Source organism: Hipposideros armiger, unplaced genomic scaffold (genome assembly GCF_001890085.2).
Source record: "Hipposideros armiger isolate ML-2016 unplaced genomic scaffold, ASM189008v1 scaffold_3, whole genome shotgun sequence".
NCBI classification, from domain to species: Eukaryota; Metazoa; Chordata; class Mammalia; order Chiroptera; family Hipposideridae; genus Hipposideros; species Hipposideros armiger.
The window spans coordinates 2478125-2503641 of record NW_017731353.1 but is presented as its reverse complement, the minus strand read 5'-3'; the positions used below and the strand labels follow the sequence as shown (position 1 = coordinate 2503641).

At 54.7% G+C, this 25517-nt stretch overlaps 2 protein-coding genes across 14 annotated transcripts in view; one reads left to right on the top strand and one right to left on the bottom strand.

The window, feature by feature from the left end:
- The window catches only part of CIZ1 (CDKN1A interacting zinc finger protein 1), a 29498-nt gene extending 6012 nt beyond the window's left edge, over positions 1-23486 (top strand). Inside the window, exons 3-21 of one of the 13 annotated variants that reach the window (XM_019637127.1) lie at positions 2586-2845; positions 3460-3592; positions 3798-3913; positions 5430-5501; positions 7242-7456; positions 9774-9864; positions 10046-10154; positions 10676-11268; positions 11525-11646; positions 12285-12482; positions 13197-13321; positions 15716-15803; positions 16295-16408; positions 16610-16762; positions 18290-18359; positions 18553-18674; positions 19000-19167; positions 20224-20346; positions 21634-23486. In XM_019637127.1, coding sequence (XP_019492672.1) covers positions 2586-2845; positions 3460-3592; positions 3798-3913; positions 5430-5501; positions 7242-7456; positions 9774-9864; positions 10046-10154; positions 10676-11268; positions 11525-11646; positions 12285-12482; positions 13197-13321; positions 15716-15803; positions 16295-16408; positions 16610-16762; positions 18290-18359; positions 18553-18674; positions 19000-19167; positions 20224-20346 — 2872 coding nt within the window. In that variant the 3' untranslated portion in view covers positions 21634-23486. The other 12 variants (XM_019637135.1, XM_019637121.1, XM_019637174.1 and 9 more) reach the window with 12 other exon arrangements.
- On the bottom strand, positions 20261-23705 carry BBLN (bublin coiled coil protein). The gene is made up of 2 exons (XM_019637364.1): positions 23493-23705; positions 20261-20729 (listed from the first exon to the last, which is right to left on the bottom strand). Exons 1-2 carry the CDS (start codon positions 23569-23571, stop codon positions 20557-20559), a joined length of 252 nt encoding a protein of 83 aa, XP_019492909.1. The 5' UTR covers positions 23572-23705; the 3' UTR covers positions 20261-20556.
- Positions 23706-25517: the final 1812 nt, after the last annotated feature.

The window sequence follows — 25517 nt, the reverse complement described above, 5'->3', positions numbered from 1 at the left end:
AATAGGTCTGGACGTAGATCCACATAAGTATGAGAGTTTATTTCCTGATAAAGGTGCATCTCAAATTAGACGAAAGAAAGAAGTCTCCAGGGCCGGCCGAGTGGTGCGTTGGTTAAGAGCTGGCTTGGGACGCCAGAGGGCCCCGGTTCGGATCCCACATATGAGGGTCAGTGACACTGCCCTCTACAGCTAAGATGTTGAACAACAGTTCAACCTGGAGCTGGGCTGCCGTGAGTCGCCGGCAACAGCATAGGCTGCAGCCCCTGCTGCACTGTGTTGCCATGGGCTGCCGTGTGTAGCCAGCAGCCAGCGTAGCCAACAGCCAGCGTGAGCGGCCTTCCAGAAGCCGGAGACTGATCTGCCTCGCCCAGGAAGAGCGCAATGATGGTGCCAACTTGGGCCAATGAAGCAACGTCCTCCACAACTAGACTGAAGAACAAAAGGACCGCAACTTGTCTGTTCCCCTTCCCTCAATTTCCCAGAGCTGTTCCCATCCCCCAATCCCCCAATTAAAAAAAAAAATCTTAAAAAATAAAGAAAGAAGTCTCCATGTGACGCTACAGCCTCAGACTTCATTTGGGATGCAAAGAGATGTGGTCTCTCTTCTCCCCCCAAACATATTCCTTTGGGGGGCTTTGCCTGCAAAGGATTGATTAAAAACAACATGAATCTAGCCCCAAACAGTGTCCCCAGAGCGCTCCTATCCACTATCACCCCTGTTCTTCAAGAAGACAGCACAACGTCATATACATTTTAGAAAATGTCCACTCCCTCCCCATGATAGTCATTCAAACCCATCAAAACAAATTAGAAAAAAAGGAGAGAAAGTGGAAACTCCCTGTGAGCCCAGTACACACATATATTTATTCTTTCGGAAACCAGGATCATCATGTGTATGCAATTTTGTAACTCCTGAGTTCACTTTGTATCACACTGCGAGTGGTTAAATATCCTTTGAAAACACAATTTCTGATGGCTGTGTGCTATTCCTTAAGAAGTAGACACCAGGATTTATTTAGCTGTTCCCCTAAAGTTGATTATTTTCCAGACAGCTATTATAATGTAAATGACCTGCTGGCTTACAAAAATCTCGTTTCTGATTATTTTCTTGGGCTGGATTCCTACAAGTGGGGTTACCAGGTCAAAGGGCAGAACACATTCAAGAGTCTTGATGGATTGTTTGCCAATTGCTTTCCAGAAAGCAGGAAACACAGGAAGCCAGCGCTGGCTTTCCCTACCTTCATCAGCATGAGCATTATTTTTAGTGTTTTTTTTTACTTGGGCAATTTGCTAGGCTGGCTTCCTGCCAGGTGCCAGTGCTAAGCATTATGTAATATCGCCCTCACACCCCCCTGGGAGGGGACACCCATTTTATAGAGGAAGAAACGAGCTCGGAGAGAACTCCCCTGACTGCCAGTGTCTCCTAGTCAGAAGGCAGTGGCGCCCTGATTCAACCTCGGACGTCTCCAAAGCTAGATCAGGGTGTCAGAGTGCTTGGACCTGGTTGGAGGCCTGAGCGATCTGGACTCAGCCCTTCTCTCCCTCCTTACTGTCTCTGTCTTGGTTGTCACCGCAGTAAATTTTCTAATCTGGGCGGATGTGAGGCTGTGGCCCCCTTCCCTAGCGCTCCGTGACCTTTGGGGAGAAAGCCTAACTCCTCAGGCCGGCCTTCAAAGCCACCGTCCTCCAGGTTGCCCTTCCATCCAAAGGCGCGACGTCCCCCTGACCCCGGCCCCGCCCCGCCCCGCCCCGCGCCCAGGCTACGCTGAGCCACTTTCGCGCCTCTAACGCCCGGCGGAGTAAGGCACCTGTGCCGCCGCCCGAGGCTGCAGTAGAGCCGATCCAAATCTTTAGGGCAACGCCTGTTAAAGGACCGAAGATTGCTTGACACTGCGCGTCCCTAGCGCCACCAGGCGCCGTGCCTGCATACAGTCGGCGCTTAATGCAAAGGGAGCGAATTGCCCAGGGCTGTTAAGAGTTACAGACAGCTGAGTAACAGCAAGGGGAGCAGGGATTACGACTTAGTAACCACAGGTTTTTGGCTCAGTGACTCCATGTGGGGACCGAGGATAGGGGCGCCGGGATGCGGGACAGTTAAAGGATCCTTCGAGGTCAGGATGAGCACCGTTATTTATTATTGAACTCAGCCCTTCTAACCCCCTCCCGAGTCAAATTGGAGAAAAAACACTTTCAAACCGACCTCCCCACCCCGTTTTAGAGCACATTCTTCTGCCCGGCTGTGCTAGTCGCCCTGTCGCCGGGTCTCGGCCCCCGAATGCCCAGCGGCTGGCTGCACACCCCTCGCACCCCAGCCCCGCGCGCCACGCTCCCCCATGCCCCCTCCCCCGCCGCCCCGATCGCGGAACAGTGGTGGCTGCGGGGAGGTCGGTTGGGGATAGTCTCCTCGAAGTCGCCCGCGTTTACCCCCTAGACGACAAATCCCTCCGGGCGACAGACGGACCTTGAGCTCAGAGCCGCCCCTCCGCGACACAGAGGACGCCCTCTGCAGAGAGTCCCCTTGTAGCACAGAGCCGCGCCCGCCGCCGTCTGGGCGCGAGGTGAGCGTGTGTTTTGCCTCCCCGCAGCATAACCGGTACTCGGGGAGTGATCTCGCGAGCGGCCAGCGGCACCCGAACCTCCGGTCCTCCAGAGGGCGCTGCCCGGCCCGGCCGGCAGACCAGCTTTCCGAGCGGACAGGCCAAAGTGGAGCTGCCGGAGTCCTGGAACCCCTATCCGGAGTCGCCTGGCCCATGCTCTGCCCGCCCTGATGGTGGGGGCGACGCGATAGCAGAGGGGCTGCGGGGAGGAGGCCGTGCAGTTCCTGCGGCCAAAGCTGCGCGGGGAGGTGAGGTGCTCTGGCCGAGGACGGCTGGAGGAACAGACGGAAGGCTTAGAGGCCACTATAATGGAGGCTGAGGGCTTCGGGGGCAGGTGGGGTTACCGGAGGTGATGTGTAATGCTGCTGTATCTGCAGAGGAAGGGGTTAGCGGAATGGCTGAAGGGAAGCCTTCCTCCTACCTTGTTCATGGGTGGGGGTGGGAGTGGGGGTGTTGCTGTTTTTGACACCAAGTAGGCACAAGGAAGAGGGTGGGGGGAGGCTGGCTTTCATAAGCGGTTGGCGCCGAGAAAGGCTGAAGGGGGAGATGAATTTGAGTCGGATGCTTCTAAAAGGATGGACGGTGAGAGTTGGAGAGATGGAGGGCGGGCATTTGAAGGAGGGACTGTTGACAGGATTTGGGGGAAATTGGGAGGGTGCTTGACTCCTTCTGCTGCTGGTAGAATTGGGGGTGTAATAATGGGGTAGGGTGCAAATGTGGCATGCTCTGGGCAGTACTGGGAGTGTAAAACTCAGCTGGCAGTATTTGAGGGCCCGGGGTTGAGGTGGATGATCATGGACCGGAGGACAGCTGGACAACCCTGTGGTGGAGCTCCCAGCCTTACTCCCCTTCCTTTCCCCAGCCGCCATGTTCAACCAGCAACTGCAGCAGCAGCAGCTCCAGCAGCAGCTGCAACAGCAGCAGCAGTTGCTGCAGCTCCAGCAGCTGCTCCAGCAGTCTGCACCACAGGCCCCACTGCCCATGACCATCAGCAGGTGAGTTTCCCGGGAAGGGGTGGGCAGTGCCACTTAGATCCAGGTCTTGGAGACCTCCCCTTCTCAGCCCTTTCTTCCAGAGGAGTGCCTGTTTGAGCCCTGCAGGTCATCAAACAGGGGGGGCAGAGAATGGAGGTGAGGTGTCTCAGGAAAGAGGGAGGGTCTGACTCTTCTAGTAACCCTCTGAAACCTGCTTTCAACACAGGGGGCTCCCCCAGCAGCAGCCACAGCAGCAACTTCTGAACCTCCAGGGCGCCAGCTCTGCCTCCCTTCTCAATGGCTCTGTGCTACAGAGAGCTTTGCTTTTGCAGCAGTTGCAAGGTACGGCCACAGGCCCTTCTCACTCTGTCTTAGTGGCATCTTCCTAGCAGCCCCATTGCATTAAGTCTCGCCAGATCCACACAGCATCCCCGACAGGGAGCTAGTGTCAGCATCCCAGTTTACAGACGAAGACACAGGCTTCAGGAGTTGTAAGCCCCTAAGCGGCTCAGCTGCATACAGGTCTATCTGATCACAGAGGTTTGCCCTTGGCCATGGTGCTGGCCCTAAGGGCAGCACTCAGCACATGTTACTGACATTTAGGTTAGATGAGACAATGGACGGAATGATCTATTTTGACCACCCTCCTTCTCATCCCGTTTGACAGATGAGGAAGCCGAGTTCCAGATAAGGGAAGTCATTTGCTCTGGGTCACAGCACAGCAATGGCTGAGCTAGACGAAGGCCTAGGTCTCCTGACCTCCTTGATCTCTGAGTGGGTGTCTCTAGCCCTCTGAGTTAAGCCGGTGCCCTTGCCTCAGTTTCCCCATGTGGAGAGCAGTATCTCAGCTCTTCCAAGATGCTGCTCCTGATACCTCAGCCCCTGTGGGAGTAATCCAGTGGTCCTGGGGCCAACTCGTGTTCGGACCCAGCCCCTTTCACATGGTAGGTTTGACTTGCTGGGCTGGGCACTATGCTGAGGCCTTTACAAACCCAATTCCTTGAATCTGCTGACAACCCTAAGGGGAGAGACGCTCGTGACCCCATTTTACAGGTGATGAAACTGAGGCTCAGAGAGGGGTCCTGTGCCCAAGGTCACATAGCAAGTAGGTATTGATTAGAGGGAGAATTAGAGCCCAGATCTTACTACAGAGCTGTGTTCTTCGGTATTAGACTATCCTGCAGGGTATGCGGCCAGGTCAGACGATGCGATGGTTGTCACTCTGCAGTCCTACCAGGGTCACATAGATGTGGATGGTCCTGGGAGCTGACTTAGAAATGACAGATGGATGGGCGGAGAGATAAAACCACAATGTATACATATATATTTCCGCCTTTTCCTTTCCCATTTTAAAAGTCACACTCGTCAAAGAAAAATGAAAAAAGTATTTTAAAAAGAGGATAAGTAAACCCAAATTATCATGTGTAGACTCCCTCCTGAAGAAAAGAACCACCTCCCAAGATTTTACTGTATTTCCTCCCATTTTTTTTTTTCTCGGCGCAAACTTGGGGATTTGTATGGGATTGTGGTTATTGATATAAGTGAGAAGCTGTATCCTGTTCCTTTTTCACTGAATAGAATGGCATGTTCATTCATCATATAATTTGACAGTCTCTGTAAAGATTATTTTTAACAGCTGTTTAATATTCCACTGGAGGGACATACCCTTGCTTACCTAAACCTTCTCAGCTGCTCCCCCCCCCCTTTTTTTTTCTTTTAAGTAACACTAGGATGAATATCATGTTTGAGAATATTTTCTTAGACTGGATTTCCAAGAGTAGAATGACTGGGTCGGGGCTGGGGTGTGTGTGGATGTTTTATGGCTCTTGATAAGTATTGCCAAATTGCTTTCCCAAAGGACTGGACCAGTTTGCAATGCCACCAGCCACGTATGACAGTGTTGGTCTCACCATGCCCACGGCAACATTGGGTATTATATGCTTTTTTATATATATACGTACATATACATATAATTTACTAATTTGGTTGGCAAAAAAGCTATGTCATTAATGTTTTAGTTTACATTTCTTGGAGTGCTAGTGCAGTTTAACATTTTATATTTGCCTGTTAAATATTTGTATTTCTTTTGTGACTTGTCCATGTCCTTTGTCATTTTTCTTTTAGAGTGTGTCATTGTTTATCTTGCTATTTTCAAGAGTTGATTGGCATTCTTTCTCTGCACATATGTATATATGTATTTGTTTTAAGTTAATGTTAATTGAACACTTACTACATACCAGGTACACGTGTATATCTCATTGAATCCTCATAAAACACTGTGAGTCAAGCGTTATTATTATCCCCATTTTACAGATGAGAGAACTGAGGCTAAGATGGGGAAACTGATTTGCTTAAGGTCACGGAGCTTGTACTATAGGGTCTGGATTTGAACCAGCTCTCATAGCACATCTGACCTATGCCCTTTAACCCCTGTCCTTCTAGTGCCAGCACTGGGGCAAGAATTTGAACTGCCTTTCATGGCTCAAAAACTTCCCAAGCACTGGGCTTCTGAGTCTATGAGGTGCCTGCTGCCCTTAAGGAGTTCCCAGTGTGGTTGGGTGGTGGGCAATGGGAAACACACCAGGAAATTGTGTAGCAGATCCTAGAACAGGCAATCTGGGGCCCCTGGGGACCCAGGAAAGGTCTGGGAAAGCCTCCCAGAGAAGGAGACACACCTATACGGAGGTCTGAAGGATGACTGGGAGGCAGCGGAGGGCAGAATGTCCCAGGTGGAAGGAACAGCATGTGCAAAGGCCCAAAGGCAGGAAGAAACCAGGCTTGTTTGCAGGCTGCATGGGAGAATGTGGCTGGAGTCTAGTGGGACCATGTGTGGGGAGAAGGGCAAGAAAGGAGGTCGAGGGAGAGGCAGGGCCAGATCTCTCACCATGAGCAGCAGGAGCTATGGAAGGTGTTAAGCAGGGAAGTCAGACTGTGGCTTTAGAAAGGTCACTGTTTGCTGCTATCCAGGGCAAAAGCTATGGCCGGCATTCAGGCAGGGGATGAAGTGGCTTTGGAAGGGCGCTGGGAAAGGAGATGGAAAGGGGAATCAGGTTGGACTGGGAAGAGGGTTGATAGGATTTGGTGTTGGCTTGGATGGGGCGGCGCGTAAAGAGAGGGAAGAGTCAGGAGGACCCCCACAACCATGGCTGGGGCCAGTGTATATCTCCTCCACTTTGTGACTCTTGTGACAGTAATACCTACCCTGATGATGGCTGGGCCGAGTGACTGAGGCCGTGCATGGAAAGTGCTTAGCAACTAGTTCCCAGGGTAGCTGGTGGGGGTAGGGAAGGGCCTTATTATTCCAGGGACCAGTCATCTTGCTAGTTCTTCCTCTGGGTCCTGTGCTGGATCTTTCACATACCATAAGGTGTACCCCAGAGCATGCCTGAAGGTGAGTGGGGTTGCTAGGGCTGCTCAAGCCGCTGACCTGGGAGGCATCTGGGGAGGGAAAGGACAGTGCCCCAGCTAGAGCATAAAACCAGCCTTACTGCTCCGGGCGGGACTGGGTCCTCGGCTCTCATCTCTCCCCTCTAACTGACCTTGAGTGGGAAGGGTCACCTTCAAAGTTATCTGTGGTGTTCCCATGATGCTTTGGGGTATGACCCCTGACCCTAACCTCTACCATCCAACCATGGTTGTAGTCTCTCTTCTTCCCTCTTCTTACTTACAGGTAACTTCCGTGGCTACAACCTGACAGCCCCCGGCCTCACACACCCCCAGCTGGCCACTCCAAATCTACAGCAGTTCTTTCCCCAGGCCACTCGGCAGTCTCTGCTGGGCCCCCCTCCTGTTGGGGTCTCCATAAACCCCTCCCAGCACAACCCTTCAGGGCGTGGCCCCCAGAAACAGGCCCGGACCACCTCCTCCACTCGCCCCAATCACAAGGTGAGTGATGGCTGGGGTAGAACAGGTAGGGATGGGAGTAGGAGAGGGCTGACCTGGTTGTCAACCCCGCTCCCCGCTCCGCTCACACTGGGCTTTGGGGCAGGTCACATCCCTCTTTGTGCCTCAGTTGCTTCATCTGTAAAATGAGCAGGAGGCAAGTTGAACTTGTCTAGTGTTTCCCAAACTTGAAATAGTCCTGAACCCCTGATGTGATTTATGCCATGTCCAAACACGAGCAGTATTATTTACCTAATATTTCTCTTTTCTAAAAAAATTGAGATATGATTGACATAATGTATTAGTTTTAGGTGTACTTTAACAGTTCTCTTTAAAATCAGCACTACCCAGTGGACATAGAATGCAAGCTATATATATAAAATTTAAGTTTTTCTGGTAATCACATTAACAAAGTGAAATGAAACAGGTGGAGTTAATTTTAGTCATATATTTTATTTAACCCAATATATGAAAAGATTAGCATTCCAACATGTAAGCAGTCTGAAAAAATTAATGAGGCATTTTACATTCCTTTTTTTATACTAACTGTTGAAATCCGGTGTGTCTTTTATACTGACATCTCAATTTGGCTTGCCACATTTCAAGTGCTTAAAAGCCACCCACGTGTGGCTAGTGACTCCTGTCTGGGCTAGCACCACGTTAAATGAACTAGCTTTTTCTCAGTTACATTTATTTTAAAAGGAACCATTATGTTACTACCTAAAATTTAAAGTCAGTGTACATTAATCGTCATACATGGAAGTGAAAGAAAGGTGATTGGGGTGAAATGATGTTATAAGATCCTGAACTCGTCCCCTGTTGCCATCTGAGGGTGCTGAGCCTGCACCCCGGCTCCTTCTGTGGTTGAGAGTTGGTAGTGAAGCATCAGAGAAAAGCTCTCCCCGACATAAGCAGAGACTCTCAAAGAGACTTGCAGAGGGAATAACAGCATCCTGGCAGCTCCTCGTACACACCACACTCCTGAGAGCGTTCCGGGGTAGGGTAGGGGCAGTGCTCCCCATTCTGTCTGCTCTAGGGCAACCCCCATCAGGAGGTGAGGCGTTTCCCTCCAGAGGGACCCCGGCCTCTGACCTTCCAGTGGGCCTGTCCTCACGTGGTCTTGTCTGTGGCCGCCCCCCTGCCCACATTTTACAAGTAGGAAAACTGAGGCTCAGAGTGGGGTAGAGGTTGCCCTGGGCTGCACAGCTGCCGAGACAGACCCAGAGCTGTGGGCCTCCTAACTCACTGGCCAGTGCCGTGTTGTGCAGGGTGAGAGCTGGGTGGTCCTGAAGGTGCATGAAGTCCTGCTGTGGTGCACATGCCCGCTCACTGTTGGTTCTGTTAGCTTAGAAGGAGGGAGGGAGGCTGCAGATGGGGCTTCTGGGGCTTCCTGAGGGACCCTGGAACCAGCTGGAGCCATGCATGTATTTGGCAAACATCTCTAAGTCCCTGCAGGGGACTCAATGGTACATGTGGCCTGGCCCTCCTGGAGATCTTGGGCTGGGGAGGAGGGTGGGTGTGGAGGTAAAACAGTAATGCAAATAATGCTCCCACCAATGAATTAATACTGTGGAGAATGCCACAAAAGGGAAGCCCAAGGCCCTCTGGGGACCTGTACTAGGGGTCTGGACCTACTCTGGGGTCAGGAGGGCTTTCTGTAAGAAGTGCCTCGGAAGCCCTGTGCGAAGGCCTGGGGCAGGAAGAGGCCTGGGGCTTTGGGGACTAGAGAGAAGGCCAGTGTGGATGTAGAAAGGGGGAAAGGGAACTGCTGAGGCGGAAGGGGTAGGTGTGGGGGCAGAGGTCAGATTGTGGAGGAGGTGGGGGAGATGGTGTCAGGCTCAGGATAAGAAAGGAGTGCTCCAGGCCTACAAGAAGCCACACGAGGGTTTCAGCTTGAAAGAGGCAAGGGACATGGTCACGTTTGCATTTGAGAAGAATTCCTCTGGCTGCTAAGTGGAGAAGATAGTGGGGAAGTCAGGAGGCAGCACCGAGGCCAGGAGAGGAGAGGGCTTGTGTCCCCCCAAACCTGGGTTTACTGAACAGGCAAGCTATTGGGTTGTTGGAAAAGTCATGACGTATTTTTTTCTATGTTTTTCGTTGCAAAAATGCGTCATGACTTTTCCGACAACCCAATAGATGGACCTCCCTAGACATGATTCCTCGGGTGTTTAGGATCATCTCTTGGCACCTCTGGGGTCAGGCCCATCAGAGGTCCCCAGGGCCCTTCATCTCCTGGGGGACTGTTGCAGCCACTCTTGGGCAAAGATGTATTTACAAGGATGGGGGGTGGATGTCAGAAATGGTTTCTGAAAGGAAGCAGGATTCTTCTTCACAGACGATGCCTGTGGAAGACAAGGCAGACCCCCCAGAGGGGTCTGAGGAAGCTGCAGAGCCCCAAACGGACACACCAGGTAAGGGAAGCTGCTGGCCCTTCAGAAGGGACGCAGGTTGGGGCAGGTGGCTGCAGGGCTGGTAATGGAGGCAGATCTGGGAGTCAGGGATCTTCGTGGGGGATGAGCCCATGCCTCATCTCCCAGAGCTTGTTCGTGCTTTACTTGCCAATGGCAGTCACTCATCTGTCCTCCGTTTTAGACCAAGATTCCCCTCCCAGCCCAGATGGCATCACTAAGGAGAAACACACTTCAACACGTGAGCCAGAGTCCTATGAGGCGTCTGAGCCACCAGCCAAAAGGTCAAAGAGGTAACTGATGCTGAAAACCTGCCAGGGCCCTGGAGTTCTGTACTCCCATCCCTGCAAAGGCATGGGGTGGGTGTAGGTGGGGGCAGGACCCTTCAGGGGAGCAGGAGCAAGGAAAGGGCCTTGACCTCTGGCTTGGAGGAAGGTCAGACCTAATTCTGCACTTCACCTGGGAACGCCCCAGGCTAGACTCTGGTGTTTTCTCACTCTGACTGAGTCACCTGGAAGCAGACAAGGTGGCCAGGTGGGAGGAGTGACGATATGTATCAGGGACCCCATGGTGGGCAGAGGGTATGCAGCTTTACAGGGCTTAGGGTACATATTAGCAATTTGTGGGAGGTGGGGGCAAGTGATCTTGCGAATTTATTTAGGTGAATCTGGGGCCCTGAGAGCCAAAGGAGCGTGCCCGAATGCCCAGCTTGAACATGGTAGAGTGATGACTGGAACCTGGATCCTGGCCTTTCTAGGGAGCCCCTAGGACCAAGCGGAAGACATGAATTTGATATTCTTTTGATCTTTCCTAGGTCAAAGGAGCCCATAGAGAAGGGGCGTTCAGGGCAGCTGCAGGCAAAGGTCCAGCCACAGGCCCGGATGACAGTACCGAAGCAGACACAGACACCCGAGCTGCTGCCTGAGCCACCAGAAGCCCGAGTGCTGCCACGATTCCAGCCACGGGTTCTGCAGATCCAGGCCCAGGTGCAGCCACAGGTGCCACCAGCAGATGCCCAGGTGCAGCCAAAGCTGCAGAAGCAGGCACAGACACAGACCTCTCCAGAGCACTTAGTGCCACAGCAGGTGCAGCTGCAGCTACAGAAGGAGGTGGAGCCACAGAAGCCGGTGGAGCCACAGAAGCTGGTGCAGCCACAGGTGCAGCCACAGGCACATTCACAGCCCCCAAGGCAGGGGCCGTTACAGCTGCAGAAGCAGGCACAGACCCAGACGTATCCACAGGTCCAGGCAGAAGCACAGCCAAAGGTCCAGCCCATGGAGCAGCCACTGGACCAGACCCAGGAGCAGCCGCAGACCCAGCCACAGGTGCCAGCATCGGAGCAAGTGCCAGTTCCAGTTAATTCCACTGTGCAGGAGACACCACCTGATACGGTAGAAGCTGGAGCGGGTAAGTGAGTGCTGGCTTAGCCGGCCCAGTGATGGGAGAGCTCTGCCCAGGCCCTTCTTTCCTCCCCTGGCACCGTCTAGTCCTGACTGGGTGCTGTTTGGGACCGAGGGTTGGACCTAGAATGAGGTTTTGGGGCTGTCCACACCGGAGGCTTCAAGGCCTTGGCTGTGGGCAGAGAAGGTGGCCCTTGGGCCCGGGTCCTTCTGGGCCATGTGGGAGATGGACTCTGGGAAACAGAGCACATCTGTCATTTCAGGCCTGGAGGAGGCCTCAGCAGAGCCGGTGGGTGCCCAGGTCAGCGTGGAAGAGAGCCAGGAAGAGCTGACCAGTGGTCTGGATGTGGGAGAATGTGAAAAAAGAGCAAGGGAGATGCTCAGGGTGGGTAGAGATGCTGATGTGACCACAGTGTCCAGCGGTGGAGGGCCTCTTCCTGCCCCAGCCCACCTCTGGGCCCTGTCACGTTTCCCCACCTGGAAGATGTGAGGGCAGCCCTCCGCCTGGGTTTGACAGTGGCTTGTCAAACTCATGCTGTTGTGTTGCCTTCACATGCCTTTGCTCTGAAGATCTGGAAGTACTTTTGGTGACAAGAGTCCCTTCCAACCTGCTCCTCACAAAACTAGAGTCCCTAGTCCCCTGACATGGGTAACGTTGCTCTAATGGAGAGAGCAGAGTGGCAGCCCATGCTGGGGGATCAGGCCCAAGCTCTGCCTCACAGGGAATTGTAGCCAAACCCATTTCCTTCTTTGTGTCTCAGTTTCAGTTTCTCCATCTGTCAGGTGAGGAGTCGGGTGGGTGGACTTGAGAGGTAGGTAGGACTGGGTTGGAATCCTGACTGTAGTGTATCCTAGCTGTGTGAGCTTGGGAAATCACCCAATGGCTCAGAGCCTCAGTTTCCCCATCTGTAATGTGGGCTGTCAGGAGGGCCTGATGAGACAGTGCTCATAGATGTTTAGCAGTGGGGCTGGCGCTCTGTAAGTGCCCAGCTGGTGGTAGCTCTGCTCCTGCTTCTGGTGCAGATGTGGGGTGCCGGGGGCTCCCTGAAGGTTACCATCCTGCAGAGCAGTGACAGCCGGGCCTTTAGCACTGTACCCCTCACACCCGGGCCCCGTTCTGGCGACTCCACCTCTGCCACCTCTGCTGCCACCAGCACATCCTCTAAGCAGGCCCTCCAGTTCTTCTGCTACATCTGCAAGACCAACTGCAGCAGCCAGCAGGTACTGCCACCCGGGCCCTTGGGGGTGGGTAGGTCGAGGGGACGGTCTGGGTGGGATGCCCAGCGTGCCGTTTCCACGGCCGCCTGTGTGGCCACACGGGGCCCGGTGAGCCCCGCCCCTGGCAGCCATCCACTTGCTCGGAAACCATTTTCTGGCCAGCCATGAAGGCAGGATTTTAGAGTCAGGCAGAGCTGGTATGAATTGGCCCTGACCAGCTGTGTAGACCTCGGAAGGTGAATTTCACCCTTCATGCCTCAGTTTCCTCATGCGTCAGATGAAGAAACATTTAGAACCCACCTTGTTGGGTGATTCTGAAGATTCCGGGACTTGACATTGAAGTCCTTAGCCCCAGGCTGGGCCCAGAGTGAGCACAGCATTAATAACAGCTTCCTACTCATATTATTGCTCCTAGTACTGTTGTCACGGTGCCTCTCCTGAACGGAGCTGGGGGACCTGGACGTTCATCAGACTGCTTCTTGTCTTTGAGGCACTCACACAGCTCCAGGACGAGCAGAAGCACTGGCTGCCGTGTGCTTGCTCTGTGCCTCAGTTTACCAGCCTTGTCTGGCCCACACAGGGTTGTAAGAGAAATGGCCTGGCACCGGTGGTGGGGTGGCCATGCAGCCAGGTTGGAGGCCTCCTCCCTGGGCCCTGCCCTGACCGCCATTCCGGGGCTCCTGCCTCATGCCCCTCCCTTGCTCCTTTCTGTTGCAGGAGTTCCAGGACCACATGTCGGGGGCCCAGCACCAGCAGCGACTTGAGGAGATCCAGCACATGAGCCACGCCTGCCTCCTGTCCCTGCTGCCCGTGCCCCGGGATGTCCTGGAGAGAGAGGACGAGTGAGTGTGGGATCTCAGACGCTCTGAACTGGGGGGTGGGCAGCCTCGCAGGCCAGACAAGGCTGAGAGGGGCCCTGAATCTCCCATCTGCAAGCTCTGCCTTTGTGTTAAGCATTGCCCTCCCCCAGAGGCCTCTTCACACCATCAGCTATGGGCCTTGGACCTCAGTTTTCCTCATCTGTAAAATGGCCTGGTGAGGGGTGTAATGCAGGAATTCATGAACCAGACAGTTTCTTGAGGTTCCTGCCATCCAGGCGGGAAGGAAGTGCGTTGTGACCCTGGGGCTGCTCCCCTGGTCCCCTGGCATATGTACTGACCCCACCACGGGGACACAATGGTGAGGATCAGGTCATCTTGTGGCCTGAGGTTAGAGCTACCCTGCGTGTCCCCTTGTCATTGTCATGGGTGCTCAGTCAGTCAGAAATGTCAGCCCTCCTGGATCCTGAGACTGGCTCTTGGGGTGGGAAGGTGGCAGCGGGAGGACCTTTCACGACCCCGTGGGCAGTCACAGAGGCCTGCAGGGGCTGGGAGGTGTCATCAGTGAAAGAAGCGGGTCATGTTGGCCCAGGCCATCCTGGGGGACGTCGATGGGCTCTGTCTCATGGGATAGCTGTCCCTTAGGTCCTGGTCCCCTAGTTTTTCAGGAGAATCTGGAAACCCAGATTTGTAGGTGAAGTCTCCCAATTTCAGAATGTTAATAGCTACTTCCCAATTAAAACAAAACTAAGAAAATCCTGTAGAGCCCAAATGAAATGCTTCCACAGTCTGGACAGGCCCTGAGGCCGTGGTCAGGGACTCTGCTGTGAGCGTTTACAAAGGGTCATGGCTTGAGGCTCCCAGTGGGGAGAGGGCACAGGTGCCCTGAGTGACCGCGAACACTCTCTCCAAAGGCAACTGTGTCTCTGTTAGCAGTCCTCACTTTGAGGAGAGCTTCCCTACATGGTTTTGCAGTATATTCTCGTTCTTTAAACCTCCTCCTGCCCGCTGACCTAGGACTTATACTTAGGTGACATCATCACAAACACAGGAGAAAGGGCACTCACAAAATGTTCCTTGCAGAGTTCATGTAATAGTGAAAAAATGTCATTGGAAATTACCTAAATTATCCCAAACTAGGGGATTTTAGTTATATCTTGTCCATGTGGTGGAATAACTAATTAATAGGACAGTGGCAGGAATTTATGATAATGTGGAAACGTGCATGATCCGGCGTCAAGTCAGAACAGGAGTCAAAGTTGCATTTGCAGAATGAGCTTGATGATGTCAAAATAGATCTCGTCACACAAGAGCACTGCGCCGATGTAGCCCGAACTCTTAACAAGCTTCAGGTGGAGGGGATTCGCTGACCTGTCACCTGATGCCACCTCCCCTTGAATCCTTACTTGGCCCCCTGAGGCCACGCAGAACGTGGCAGTCCTTCAGAGAGGCTGCCTGTCCTTCCTTCGTCTGATACAGCCAGAAACTCAAGGCCGACCCCGTGCCAGGCCCTGGGGATTCTGGGGTGCAGTCCTGGCCCCCCAGAGCTCACCACAGCCCAGTGCTGGTGGAAAAGGGACGAGGTCCTGCCAATCCATTGTGGACAAAACTGTGGCGGTGGCACACTGGGGCCTCACGGGGGCCTGGCCTTACTGGGATGGGGACAGGTCCAGGAATGGGGGGAGGGGCAAGAACAGCTCTGGGAGCGACAGGGCATTTAAACCAAAGGATACAAACCAATGGAGGATGAAAACCAAAGGAGTTTTCAAGGACAGATATCCCAGTTGTATCACTGTACTTACTGGTGGCCCCTCGGTATCCCAAATGCTTCTGAATCTCATTCTGCCCACGCCCCCAACCCCCCAAGTTTCCATGGTTCTTTTTTTTTTTTTTTAATTGAAGAATCGGGGAAGGGGACCAGACAAGTTGCTGTCCTTTTTTGTTCTTCAGTCTAGTTGTGGAGGACGTTGCTTCACTGGCCTATGTTGGTATTATCATTGCGCTTTTTCCGGGTAAGGCAGATCGGTCGCAGGCCACTGGACGGCCACTCACAGCAGCTCTTGGCAGTTCATGCCTGCTGCCGGCTGCTCATGGCAGCCCAGCTCCAGGTTGAGCTGTTGTTCACCATCTCAGCTGTAGAGGGCACAGCATCACTGGCCCTCATGTGGGATCCGAACCGGGGCCCTGCTGCTCAGAGCTGGCGTCCCAAGCCAACTCTTAACCAACACGCCCCTTGGCTGGCCCTTCATGGTTATGCTTATTTAAGTATTGTTCCAGATGAATCACAGAACCACTTAGTTAAGTTTCCAAAAGAGATCCTGTTGGAATGGCACTTCATTTACGGAGCATGTGGAAGAGTTGCTGTCTTTCCAATAAACATAGTGTCACCCTGTACTTGTTTTGATTGTCATCATTCAGAGAGCCTCCTCTGAGGCGCTGGTGCAACACCTGCCGGGTCTACTACATGGGGGACCTGATCCAGCACCGCAGGACACAGGACCACAAGGTACGAGGGCGCACATGCTGTGGAGCCACCCCCTGTGCTGTCTCTAAGCCGAGGGCTGGAGGGCACGGAGCCCAGGTCGGGAGTGGAAGGTCGCAGTCAGCCTTTGTCTCTGCGTGGCCATAATTCGAAAGTGTGGCTTCTCGATGAGTCAGTCATGTTTCTTCTCTGGGCTTCAGTTTACCCCTCTGCCCTGTGTGGGCAAGGCGCCGTATCACCGTGCCATTCAGCTACGGGGCTCGTAGGGTTCCTCTTGGTGGTTATCTTCTCTCCCTGTCTTCTCTTTGTCCTGTCTGTTGCCACCTGCCATTCCACCTCAGAGCCAGAGGCATAGAGAGGGGACGTGTTACCCATGTTTGATACAGGGGCAGCCCGCAGCCAGCTGATTACAGATGTGGTGGCCTGCAGGTGGGAGGCGAGGTCTCGCTGGGCACTGCCTGGCTGCACCTGGGGACACTGCCCGCCACCTACGTGGCCTGCCCTTCCTTCCCCAGATCGCCAAACAGTCCCTGCGACCTTTCTGCACCATTTGCAACCGCTACTTCAAGACCCCCCGCAAGTTTGTGGAGCACGTGAAGTCCCAAGCGCACAAGGACAAAGCTAAGGAGGTAACCCCAGTTCCCTCAGAGGACATGGGCCCAGAGAGGTACAGAGCCTTGGCCAAGGCCACACCGCAAGTTGAGATTTATCCCAGACCGAACTCACAGCAGGTCTGGAAGCATTGGGAGTCCCACGGGTGTGAGGGGTGTGGGGTGTGGCACCTTGGCTGCCCTGAGCTGCCCTGAGCCCTGGCCCACTCCCCTGGGCAGCTGAAGGTGCTCGAGAAGGAGACAGCTGGCCAAGATGAGGACCACTTCATCACAGTGGACGCTGTGGGCTGCTTTGAGGGCGATGAGGAAGAGGAGGAGGACGACGATGAAGAAGAAGAAGAAATCGAGGTTGATGAGGAATTCTGCAAGCAGGTGCTTGGGGAGGAGGGGGCTCAGGAGGCAGGCTGAAGGCTGGACTCCCAGCCCAGGGCGGGGACCTCTTCCCACCTCCTGGGGGCCAGGAGGCACTGTGTTGGCATTTGTAGGCACTACCACATGGCACAATTTAGTATTAATAAGAACTATATTCTAGATGACGATATGTAAATATATATCACGATGCCTGTAGGGTGGCAGGTGAAATATGTAAGGGCCTCAAAGGTCTGGCTGAAATTCTGACCTGTGTTGAGGAACGGAAAGGCCATCCTAGACCGAGGGGACAGCCTCAATAAGGGGGGGTGTCTATGTGGTGTATACAGTGAAGTCAGTATAAGATGATGATGACGGTGATAGCGAGAGCAGGCGACAGTTTTTGAGCACCTACTGTATGCCAGGCGTGTACCAGGCACTTTCCTGGCAGAGTCTCACCAACTTGGATGCCAGGAAATGTGTCTCCAGAGCCTGTGCTCAGAACGCCCCTGCCTCTCTGCCCACCATGAGCAAGAAGCTGGAGGATTGTGGATTCTTTTCAGTTTAACAAATGCTTCTGGAGCACCCGCTCTGGGCCAGCCCTGCCCCAGCGCCTGACACCAGAGATACGTGGGTACCAAGGCCTGGCCCCTGCCCTCACAGAGCTCACGTGTTACAGTCCACGGTGGTGATGGGGCTGCAGAAAAGGGGGCACAGAGGGACTATGGATGGAGGATTGCAAGGGTGGCCTGCAGCCCTGAGCAGGTTAGGGACGAAGCTGACTTTGGTACTCGGCAGTCAGCGGTGGTGTCCTGGGCCCCTTGGCCTCTCTGAGCCTCAGTTTCTTCTGCTCAGAAGTAATAGCCCCAACTCAGGTTGTGAGGGAGGGCTGCAGCCCAGGGTAGCAAACGGAAGTGGTTGTCCCTCTTAGAAGCCACGTTTGTTTGCTTGGTATGTGGTGGAAGGCACTGCTAAGCATGGTGGGGCTGATGTGTCTGGAGTCAGATGGTCTCACCTGGAAGGGGCTTATGTCCAGCAGGTGAGAGGGGTCCTAGGTGACCTGAAACCCAGAAATGAGGTCACTGCAGCACCAGGTAGGAACTTAGGGACCTGGCAGGGGACTTGGGGCCCACCGAGGTCACCACTCTGTTCCTCCCTAAACCAGCTGTGTGACCCTGGGCGAGTAAGCTAATGTGCCTGAGCCTCAGTTTCCTGTTACGCAAAATGGATGAACCATAGGCTGTGAGGATCAATGAGATGACATGCGTGATGTGTTGTTGGGCGTGCCTGTCGTGTATTATGGCCACTGGGAGGAGGGCTTCCTGGAGGAGGGGACTGATTGAGCTGAGCCTAGAAAGTATGGGTTGGGCAGGGCACTCTGGGAGGCAGATCAGCATGTGTGTGCAGAGGCTCAGAGAATGCCACCCACAGCCTCCTCAAAATCAAGGGGACAGTGTGTTTGAGCATGGGTGGGTTCCAGGCCCCCACCTGCATTCAGGGGATGGGGTCTTGGGGAAGCCAGATCCGAGGCCCACTCTTGCATGTTTCCAGGTGAGGTCCAGAGATATCTCCGTAGAGGAGTGGAAAGGCTCAGAGACCGATAGCGCCAACACTGCATATGGTAAGACCCCCGGCCCTGACCCCAACCTCCAGGTGACTCCCCAAATCCCAGCCATGGCATCCTGGCCAGGCAGCCTATCCCCTTGTCTTCTCTTCTCCCACCTGGAGGGCCGGGGAGCAAATGGGCCCCTAAAGAGAGCGGGACTCCTGGCTGGCGTAGGGGATGTAAAGGTGCAGACCCTGTTGTCCCACAGGTGTGGACTTCCTGGTCCCTGTGATGGGTTACGTCTGCCACATCTGCCACAAGTTCTACCACAGCGACTCGGGGGCGCAGCTCTCTCACTGCAAGTCCTTGGCCCACTTCAAGAACCTGCAGGTGACTCAGACTCTATTCAAGCTGGTGGGGATGGCCAATGGCCACCTCCCTCCTATGCTTGACCTCAGCCTCCAGGCACCCAACAGGGAGGCCCTGCCCACAGCGGGAATCAGAGCTGGGGTGGGGCCGGGCTCTTTCTGCTGTTGTTCTGGGGGGTTGCTGAGGGATAGGCTGTTAGCTCCAGAGCTCTGGCCCTGGGAGGCTGAGCCTATCACACAGGGTCACACAGCATGTCCGATGCTGTCTCGGCTGGGGAAGCAGCTGCTGGCCAGGAGCACGCCAGGTGGGGAGGAAGCCCTGCCTCACCCGCACCCTCTGTGTCCAGAAATACAAGAAGACCAAGCACCCCAACCCCACCACCACCACCACCACCAGGCCCGTGAGCCGCCGGTGTGCGATCACCGCCCGGAACGCCTTGACTGCTCTCTTCACCTCCAGCAGCCGCTCACATATGCCGCCCGGCATCCGGGACACAGCCAAACCTCCCAGCAAGGTGACGGCCCAAGCCCCCCAGCCCCCACCACCCCGGCGCTCAAACCGCCTCAAAACTTGATAGAAGGAGCTCCCTACACCCACCCCGTCTGGGTCCAGATCTGTGCTTTTTAGGAGTCTGCGTGAACTTTGACATGGTTGGTGCTTTTACTCAAAAATCCAATAAAAGGTAGTTTGGCTATCTAGTCCCCACCAGCAATTCTGTCTGGGGAGACAGGAAGGGGAGCGCCCCAGCCAGCTTTCAGCCAGTGCCCAGCCTCTCTAGGCAGAGAGTGAGGGCAGAACCAGAAGGCCTAACCAGGGAACCTGGGGTCACAAGGCACTTCTCCTCTGAGCCTTGGTTCCCCTCTTAAGGTATCAGGGCTAGGAAAGTACCTTCAAGTAAGATCTCATTTAATCTTCATGGTGACTCTAGGAGGGAGGTCTTGTTACCTCCAAATTACAAATGAAGGAACTAAGGCCTGGCAAGGTCAAGTGACTTGCTGAAGGTCATACATCTGGTGCGTGGCTGGGATTTGATGCCAGGCCCTGTGCTAGCGTCTCTCTCCAGCTGGATCCTGTGGAAGCTGAAGTGTAGGAAGCGGGGCTCTCGCTGCTCCCCTGGTTCTGAGTTCATGGTTCACGCCCTTCTCGTCAGCTGACCCTATAATGAGTCATCAGTGCATGGGTCCTAGGCTGAGCTGGATCTTTAGTTCTGCTATCTCCCCCTTTGGAAAGACACTTGCAGAAACAAGCAGACCAACCCTGTTACTGGCCAGCTGGAGATGGGGGCTGAGCAGGAGGGCGGTGCCCCAAGGTTGTACAGCACGCTTTGGTGCTGGTTGTCTTAGTGAAAGGCCCTAGGACCCAGAGAAGCTAAGCACATCACACAGCCTGTCTGATGCTGTCTCAGCCTGGCTGGGGAAGCAGCTGCTGGACAGGAGCACACCAGGTCGGGAGGAAGCCCTGACTTCATCTGCACCAGAAATACAAGAAAGCCAAGAACCCCAAGCCCATGCGTTGCCAGTGTGTGAGCCAATGCCTGGAAGGTCTTGACTGATGTGTTCACTGCTGTCAGCCACAGGGGTCCTCATCCCAGGAGACAGACAGGCGCATTGGTGTTGGAGACCCGTTTAATGTGGACCTTCAAAGCCTGGGCAGAGTGGAGAGTGCCCAGAAACTGGGCAGGCAGGCAAGATAGGTGGGTCGCAGGCCCACACGTGGCCCCAGGAAGGGAGGCTGGGTGGTGGGGGCTGGTCCAGACACGCCAAGGGGAGTACCAGGCAGGCAGACCCACCAGGGGAACCTGTAGGCCAGCCCTTGAGAATGTATGTAAGTCAGGTGGTGAGTGCCCAGACCAGAGCCTGGCCTAGGGAGGCAGGGTTGGGGCCTGGTTGGCAGTCCCTGGAGCCTAGGGGCTGGCATCACTGGGGGCCTCCCTGAGCTGCTGCTGGAACTCTAGGCGTGTCTGGCGGTTGGACTCCAGCAGCTCCTGGAGGCGGGCGTGGAGGTGGTCATTCTTCTCCTCCAGGTGGTCCAGACAGGAGTTGATCTGGTCCAACATGGAGTTGATGGCAGCATATTCTGGAAGGAGGAGGAAAGAGAACCAAGGTCCTGTATCTCCCCAGGGCTCACAGACATCCTCCCCGCAACTGTCATTCCCCAGCCTGCCTCCGAAAGGGCTTTGGCAAGTCCCTACTCCTTCCTGAGCCTCAGTGTCCCCATCTGGAAAACGCGTGGATATCAAAGAAGGAAAGGCTTCGGAGAAATAATACCTTAGCACACCATCTTTTTTCTAGGGTTAGGGTGGTCAGGGGGAGATCAGCCAGTGTCCTGCCTGGGCAGTCCTGCCAGGTGCCAGTCTCCTTTCCACTTCCTCCATCTGCCTGGAGGCCAGAGCTCACATTCCTGTCAAGCAATCAAAGCCTCTGTCCTCGGGTAGGCCCATCTTTCCAGCTCTTCCATGGTCTCTGCCCTCAGGATAAAGCACCGGGTAGATTCCAAAGCCCCACTTCCCTCTCAAGCCCTGCCTCCCTCCCATGCCTTTTCCTTCCCCCTCTCACATCTGCTTTTGCCTACCTCAGGCCCCTTGAACATGCTGTTGCTTCTGCCTGGAATGCAGTGTGCCCTCTTGTCTTCCTTCCCTCCTCCTCTCCTCCTGGATGAGTCCCATTTGTCCTTCAAGTCTCAGCACGGATGTTGCCACAGGGAGCCCTCCCAATGCCCCAGACTGTATCAGGCCTCTATTCCTGATCCCCCTCCTCACACCTCCATGGCCCTCACCTCCGGATTAACTGCTGTGATTATCTGTGTGCTGGTCTGTCTCCCCTACCAGACTATAAAGCTCTGTGAGAGGTGGAATGGTCTTGTGTTCACTGCTGTTTCCCCGAGGCCCTCACTGCTACACAATAAGCATTTGTTGAATGAATGAATGAAGCCTCTAACTTTCCAGCCTTTCTCTTTTTGCTAAATTGTCCCTGCCACCCAGAGGGCCTCAACCACCACAGCCATTTAAGGACCAGCTCAAAACGCCTCTTCTTCCAAGAAGCCTTCCATGGTCTCCACCAGAAACCATCACTTCCTCTTCCACAGCCAATCCCAACCTGCCTCTCTCAGCAACACTGTCCCTTAGGACCCAAGGTCTGGGCCTGTGCCCACTGCGGGACCCAGTTCTGAGCCAGCCTATGACTCAGATACACTCCACTGCCGGCTTAGGACAAAGGGGAAGTGGCTGGCAGTTTTGGAGAAGGCCAGAGCTGGAGGAATGTGTCTGGGATATGGGTGCAAATATGTACGCATTCTGGAGGCAAAGCACCCATCACCCAGAGCTGGCAAACCTCACAGAGGCCAGAGTCCTGGAAGGTCTGCTGGATCTTACAGTCCAACCCCCTGTGGTACAGAGAGGGAAACCAAGGCCAAGGCCCAGGAAGGAAGGGACCTGCCCAGAGTCCTCCAACTGGCTGGTGGCAGAGCCACCAGCTCGGGGAGCAGGGACACTTGGATTTCAGTCCCAGCTCTGCTCCATCTCAGCAAGTTACAGCACCTTTATAGAAACGGAGGATAAAGAACTGGGTGTCTGTGAGAATTCAAACACATCAAGAACTCAGGGTCTGGCCACAGTGTGGTCATCATCAACATTTCACATTCTGTGTCCTGAGACACAGCCAAAAGGATGGGGGAGATGGGTTTCTCCACACCACTGGGGCAGACTTGATTTGCATCAAAGGTACATCTCAGTTCCACGCTTTTGCCTCTCTCCTCCCCACTGTGCTAACTCCTGTGACTCTGCCAGCATCCACTCAATGTGACTCCTGGGAGGCCCTTCCTGATGCTCCCACCACAGCTGCCAGCATGATTACACACATCTGGCCACTGTTCACCAGCAGTGCCCAGGGCAAAGCAGCCAGCCTAACACCCTGTGCGAGGTCTTCTACCTCTATTAAATGCAAACCCTGAGTGATGAAAGTGTTATAAAACTAATGTGGTAATGGATGCACAACTCTGTGGATATTCTAAAACCCAACTAACTGTACAATTTAAGTGGGTGAATTGTATAGTATGTGAATTATAGCTCAATAAAGCTGTCAGCAAAACAAAACAGATTCCATACTTACCCCATATTTACTAAGTCCTGTGCTCTAAGTTAATGCACCAATCTTTATGACACAAAGAGAATAACCACTTAATGAACACTTGCATGCTAGGAACCTACTAAGTATTTTCCATTCGTTTTTTTCATTTAATCCTGACACATCTCAATGCAGGAGACACTAATTATTTTACAGATGGGGAAACTGAGGCTCCAGAGGGTGAGAAGAAAGTTGATGGTTCTCTCTCCAAAGCTCACCTCCCACCTCCCGCAGTGCTGTGCAGAGAACAGGCTGCTTTGTAAGCAAGTCACATTTGCTAGGGCTCCAGGCCACACCAGAAAAGGTGGCGGGGGATGCTGACTCAGCAAGGCGGGCGCGCCCCCCAAGACAGCCCCTTCTGCTGAGCCAGGAAGGTCCACCGGCCCCGCCCCCTAAGGGGCCTCTGTCCACACACGGGCTGAACGAAGTGGTTGGAGCAAATCCCAAAAAGCCGACTGTCCCTGCGGAGGCCTCAGTTTCCCCATCTGTAAAAAGGGGCGGCTGCCCAGTTCTCGAATGCTGCTGCCGTTTCCAGGGACTTACTCGCAGGTGCTCGCCCTGAACCCAGGGACGGCACCTGCAGCCGCAACCCACCCAGGGGCGGGGGATTGAGAGGGCTCTGCAGTCCCTTCCAAGCCCCTATCCCGGCACCTAGTCCCCTTCCCAGGAAGGTACCACTGAGAAAGCAAAGGTCGTTTCAGTAGTCGCCCTGGGTCACCTGCTTCCCCGAAGCCGTCGTCCTCTTCTTCCGCTCCCGCCTCCACCGGTATGCCCAGGTCCCCGTTGGGGCCCGACATTGCGGGCTCCGGCGCCGCAAGGGCAGCGAGATGAAACACTGCGACCGTCACGCCGACAGCCGGAACCCGGCGGAAGGTGGAGGCGGCGGAGAGAACTCGGAGCCGGAAGGGTGGAACCCTGCCGCCGAATGCGGCCTGGAGGCCCGGGGCCCCGCCCTCAAGGCCGGAGTTTGGCGGGCCGAGCTCCGCCCCGCCCCGCCCATAACCAGAACCCCGCCCCCTCCCGCCCTCTGGCCCCTCCCCCCAACCCCGCCCCACATTGCCTGACAGTGGAGCTCTGCTCCGCTCCTAGCCGCCTGGCGAGGCCATACCCGGGCTGCCCGCCGAGAAACCTTGATGGTGGAAGCTCGGGCCCTCAGCAAGGGCAAGCGAGCTGGACAGGGGGCGGAGCAGCCTGGGACCCCCATTCTGTCCTATCCTGCCGCTGGGGACCTGCAGATGGGTGAGCCGACGTCTCCCGGTGGGTGAAAACTGAGTCGTATAGTTTCTAAGGTCCCCTCATGACTTCAGGAAAATTTTCTTTCCGTCATGGCCTGTGTGGCAGAGTGCTGCATGTAGCTGTCGCTCAAGGAAGGCTGCCAGATAAGATCTGGTTCAGCTGCCATCATCCCCCACCTCTTTTACCAGCTGGGAAAGGGAGGCCTGCCCCAAATCGCCCAGCTAGCAAGTGTCTCTCCTGAGCTGGACACAGAGCTGTAATTCCTGCTGGGGGTCTTGTCCCTGCAAGGGGTCCTGCAAGGGGTCCAGCTGAGAGTGAGGCCCATGTCCCAGGGGAAAAGGGCTCACTTACTGGAACTACAGTAGCTTCACCACTAAAAGGCCCCATGTCTGCTGCAGCTTGGTCCTGATCTCACACTGGTTGTTAGTAGGCCATCCTCGGGGTAGAGGGCAGGTACAGTTATGTGCCTTGACTATGATAATGGGGACAGTTCCTCTCTGTCCCAGAAGCTGTCCCACCATTTCACCTGAGGAAGGTGGCGGTGCGGTTGAGTCCTCAACTTGTAATCAGGGCCACCACTGACTTGCATGTGGGCAGTGCCACCTTCTTTTCTCTGAACTAGGTTGAGTGGAGGTGAGACCTCAGCTGAACCATTGCCCCCAAAATTTCGGTGACGAGCTGAAATGTGTGTTGTTTTAAGCTGCCAGTTTGTGGTCACTTATTATAGCAGCAATAGGAAACTAATAAACCAGGTGACCCCGGGAGAAAACAGAGCCCATTTGTGTCCTCAAAGTTTGATCCTGGAAGGCCCAGCAGGCCCAGGTGGTGATGGGAAGCTGCGATGCTTGGGCCAAGGCAGAGAAACTGGCTCTTCTGCCCAAAGTGGAGCCCAAGGGTGGGCGTGCTTGGTGCAGCTTCCACCCCCTCAACTAGTGGGGCTCTGGCCAGTTGCCCCCTGGGTGCTCTTCTTGGTGTGGGGCTTTCTGGCCTTGGGCATGGCCCCATCCCTCACTCAGCCCAGGCTGCACCGAGCTGGTCTCTCCCTGGAGTCTGGCCCAGACTTCTGAGGCTGCAGGAGCATCTGGTTGGGCCGGAGTCTCAGGCCTGTCTTGCTTTTTGGGGGCTGAGACTGGGACTGTTCGCAGCCCCAGTATCACCCCACTCCTCTGGCCAAGGACGAATGGGGTATGTGTGCAAGTCTGTGGGGTGGACAAGCCTGGGTTTCTTCAGAAGCTCGCCCCTCTGGCCTGTGACTTTGCAAGGGGAGAAGAGGCCAGAGAGGGAGTTCCTGTGAGTGATGCAGACAAAGAGGGACCACAGCTGTGGCCTGTGGGTAGAAAGGGGCTTGTCAGGCCCCAGACACAGACCTAGCCAAGTGGTGGTGCAGGCCTGGAGCTCTCAAGCCTTTTGGAATCTGGATTCCTGGCAGCATATTCCCCTCTTCGCCTCCCCCAACCCTGCCCCTGGTAGTACAGAGGTCATCATAGGAAGGAGGTGTAGTGACTCT

Excerpts from the sequence above, each read along its gene's own strand:
- BBLN (XM_019637364.1), bottom strand. The coding sequence starts at position 23,571 with ATGTCGGGCCCCAACGGGGACCTGGGCATACCGGTGGAGGCGGGAGCG. Across the intron at positions 20,730-23,492 it reads CGACGGCTTCGGGGAAGCAG|AATATGCTGCCATCAACTCC; the intron begins GTGACCCAGGGC and ends TCCTCCTTCCAG.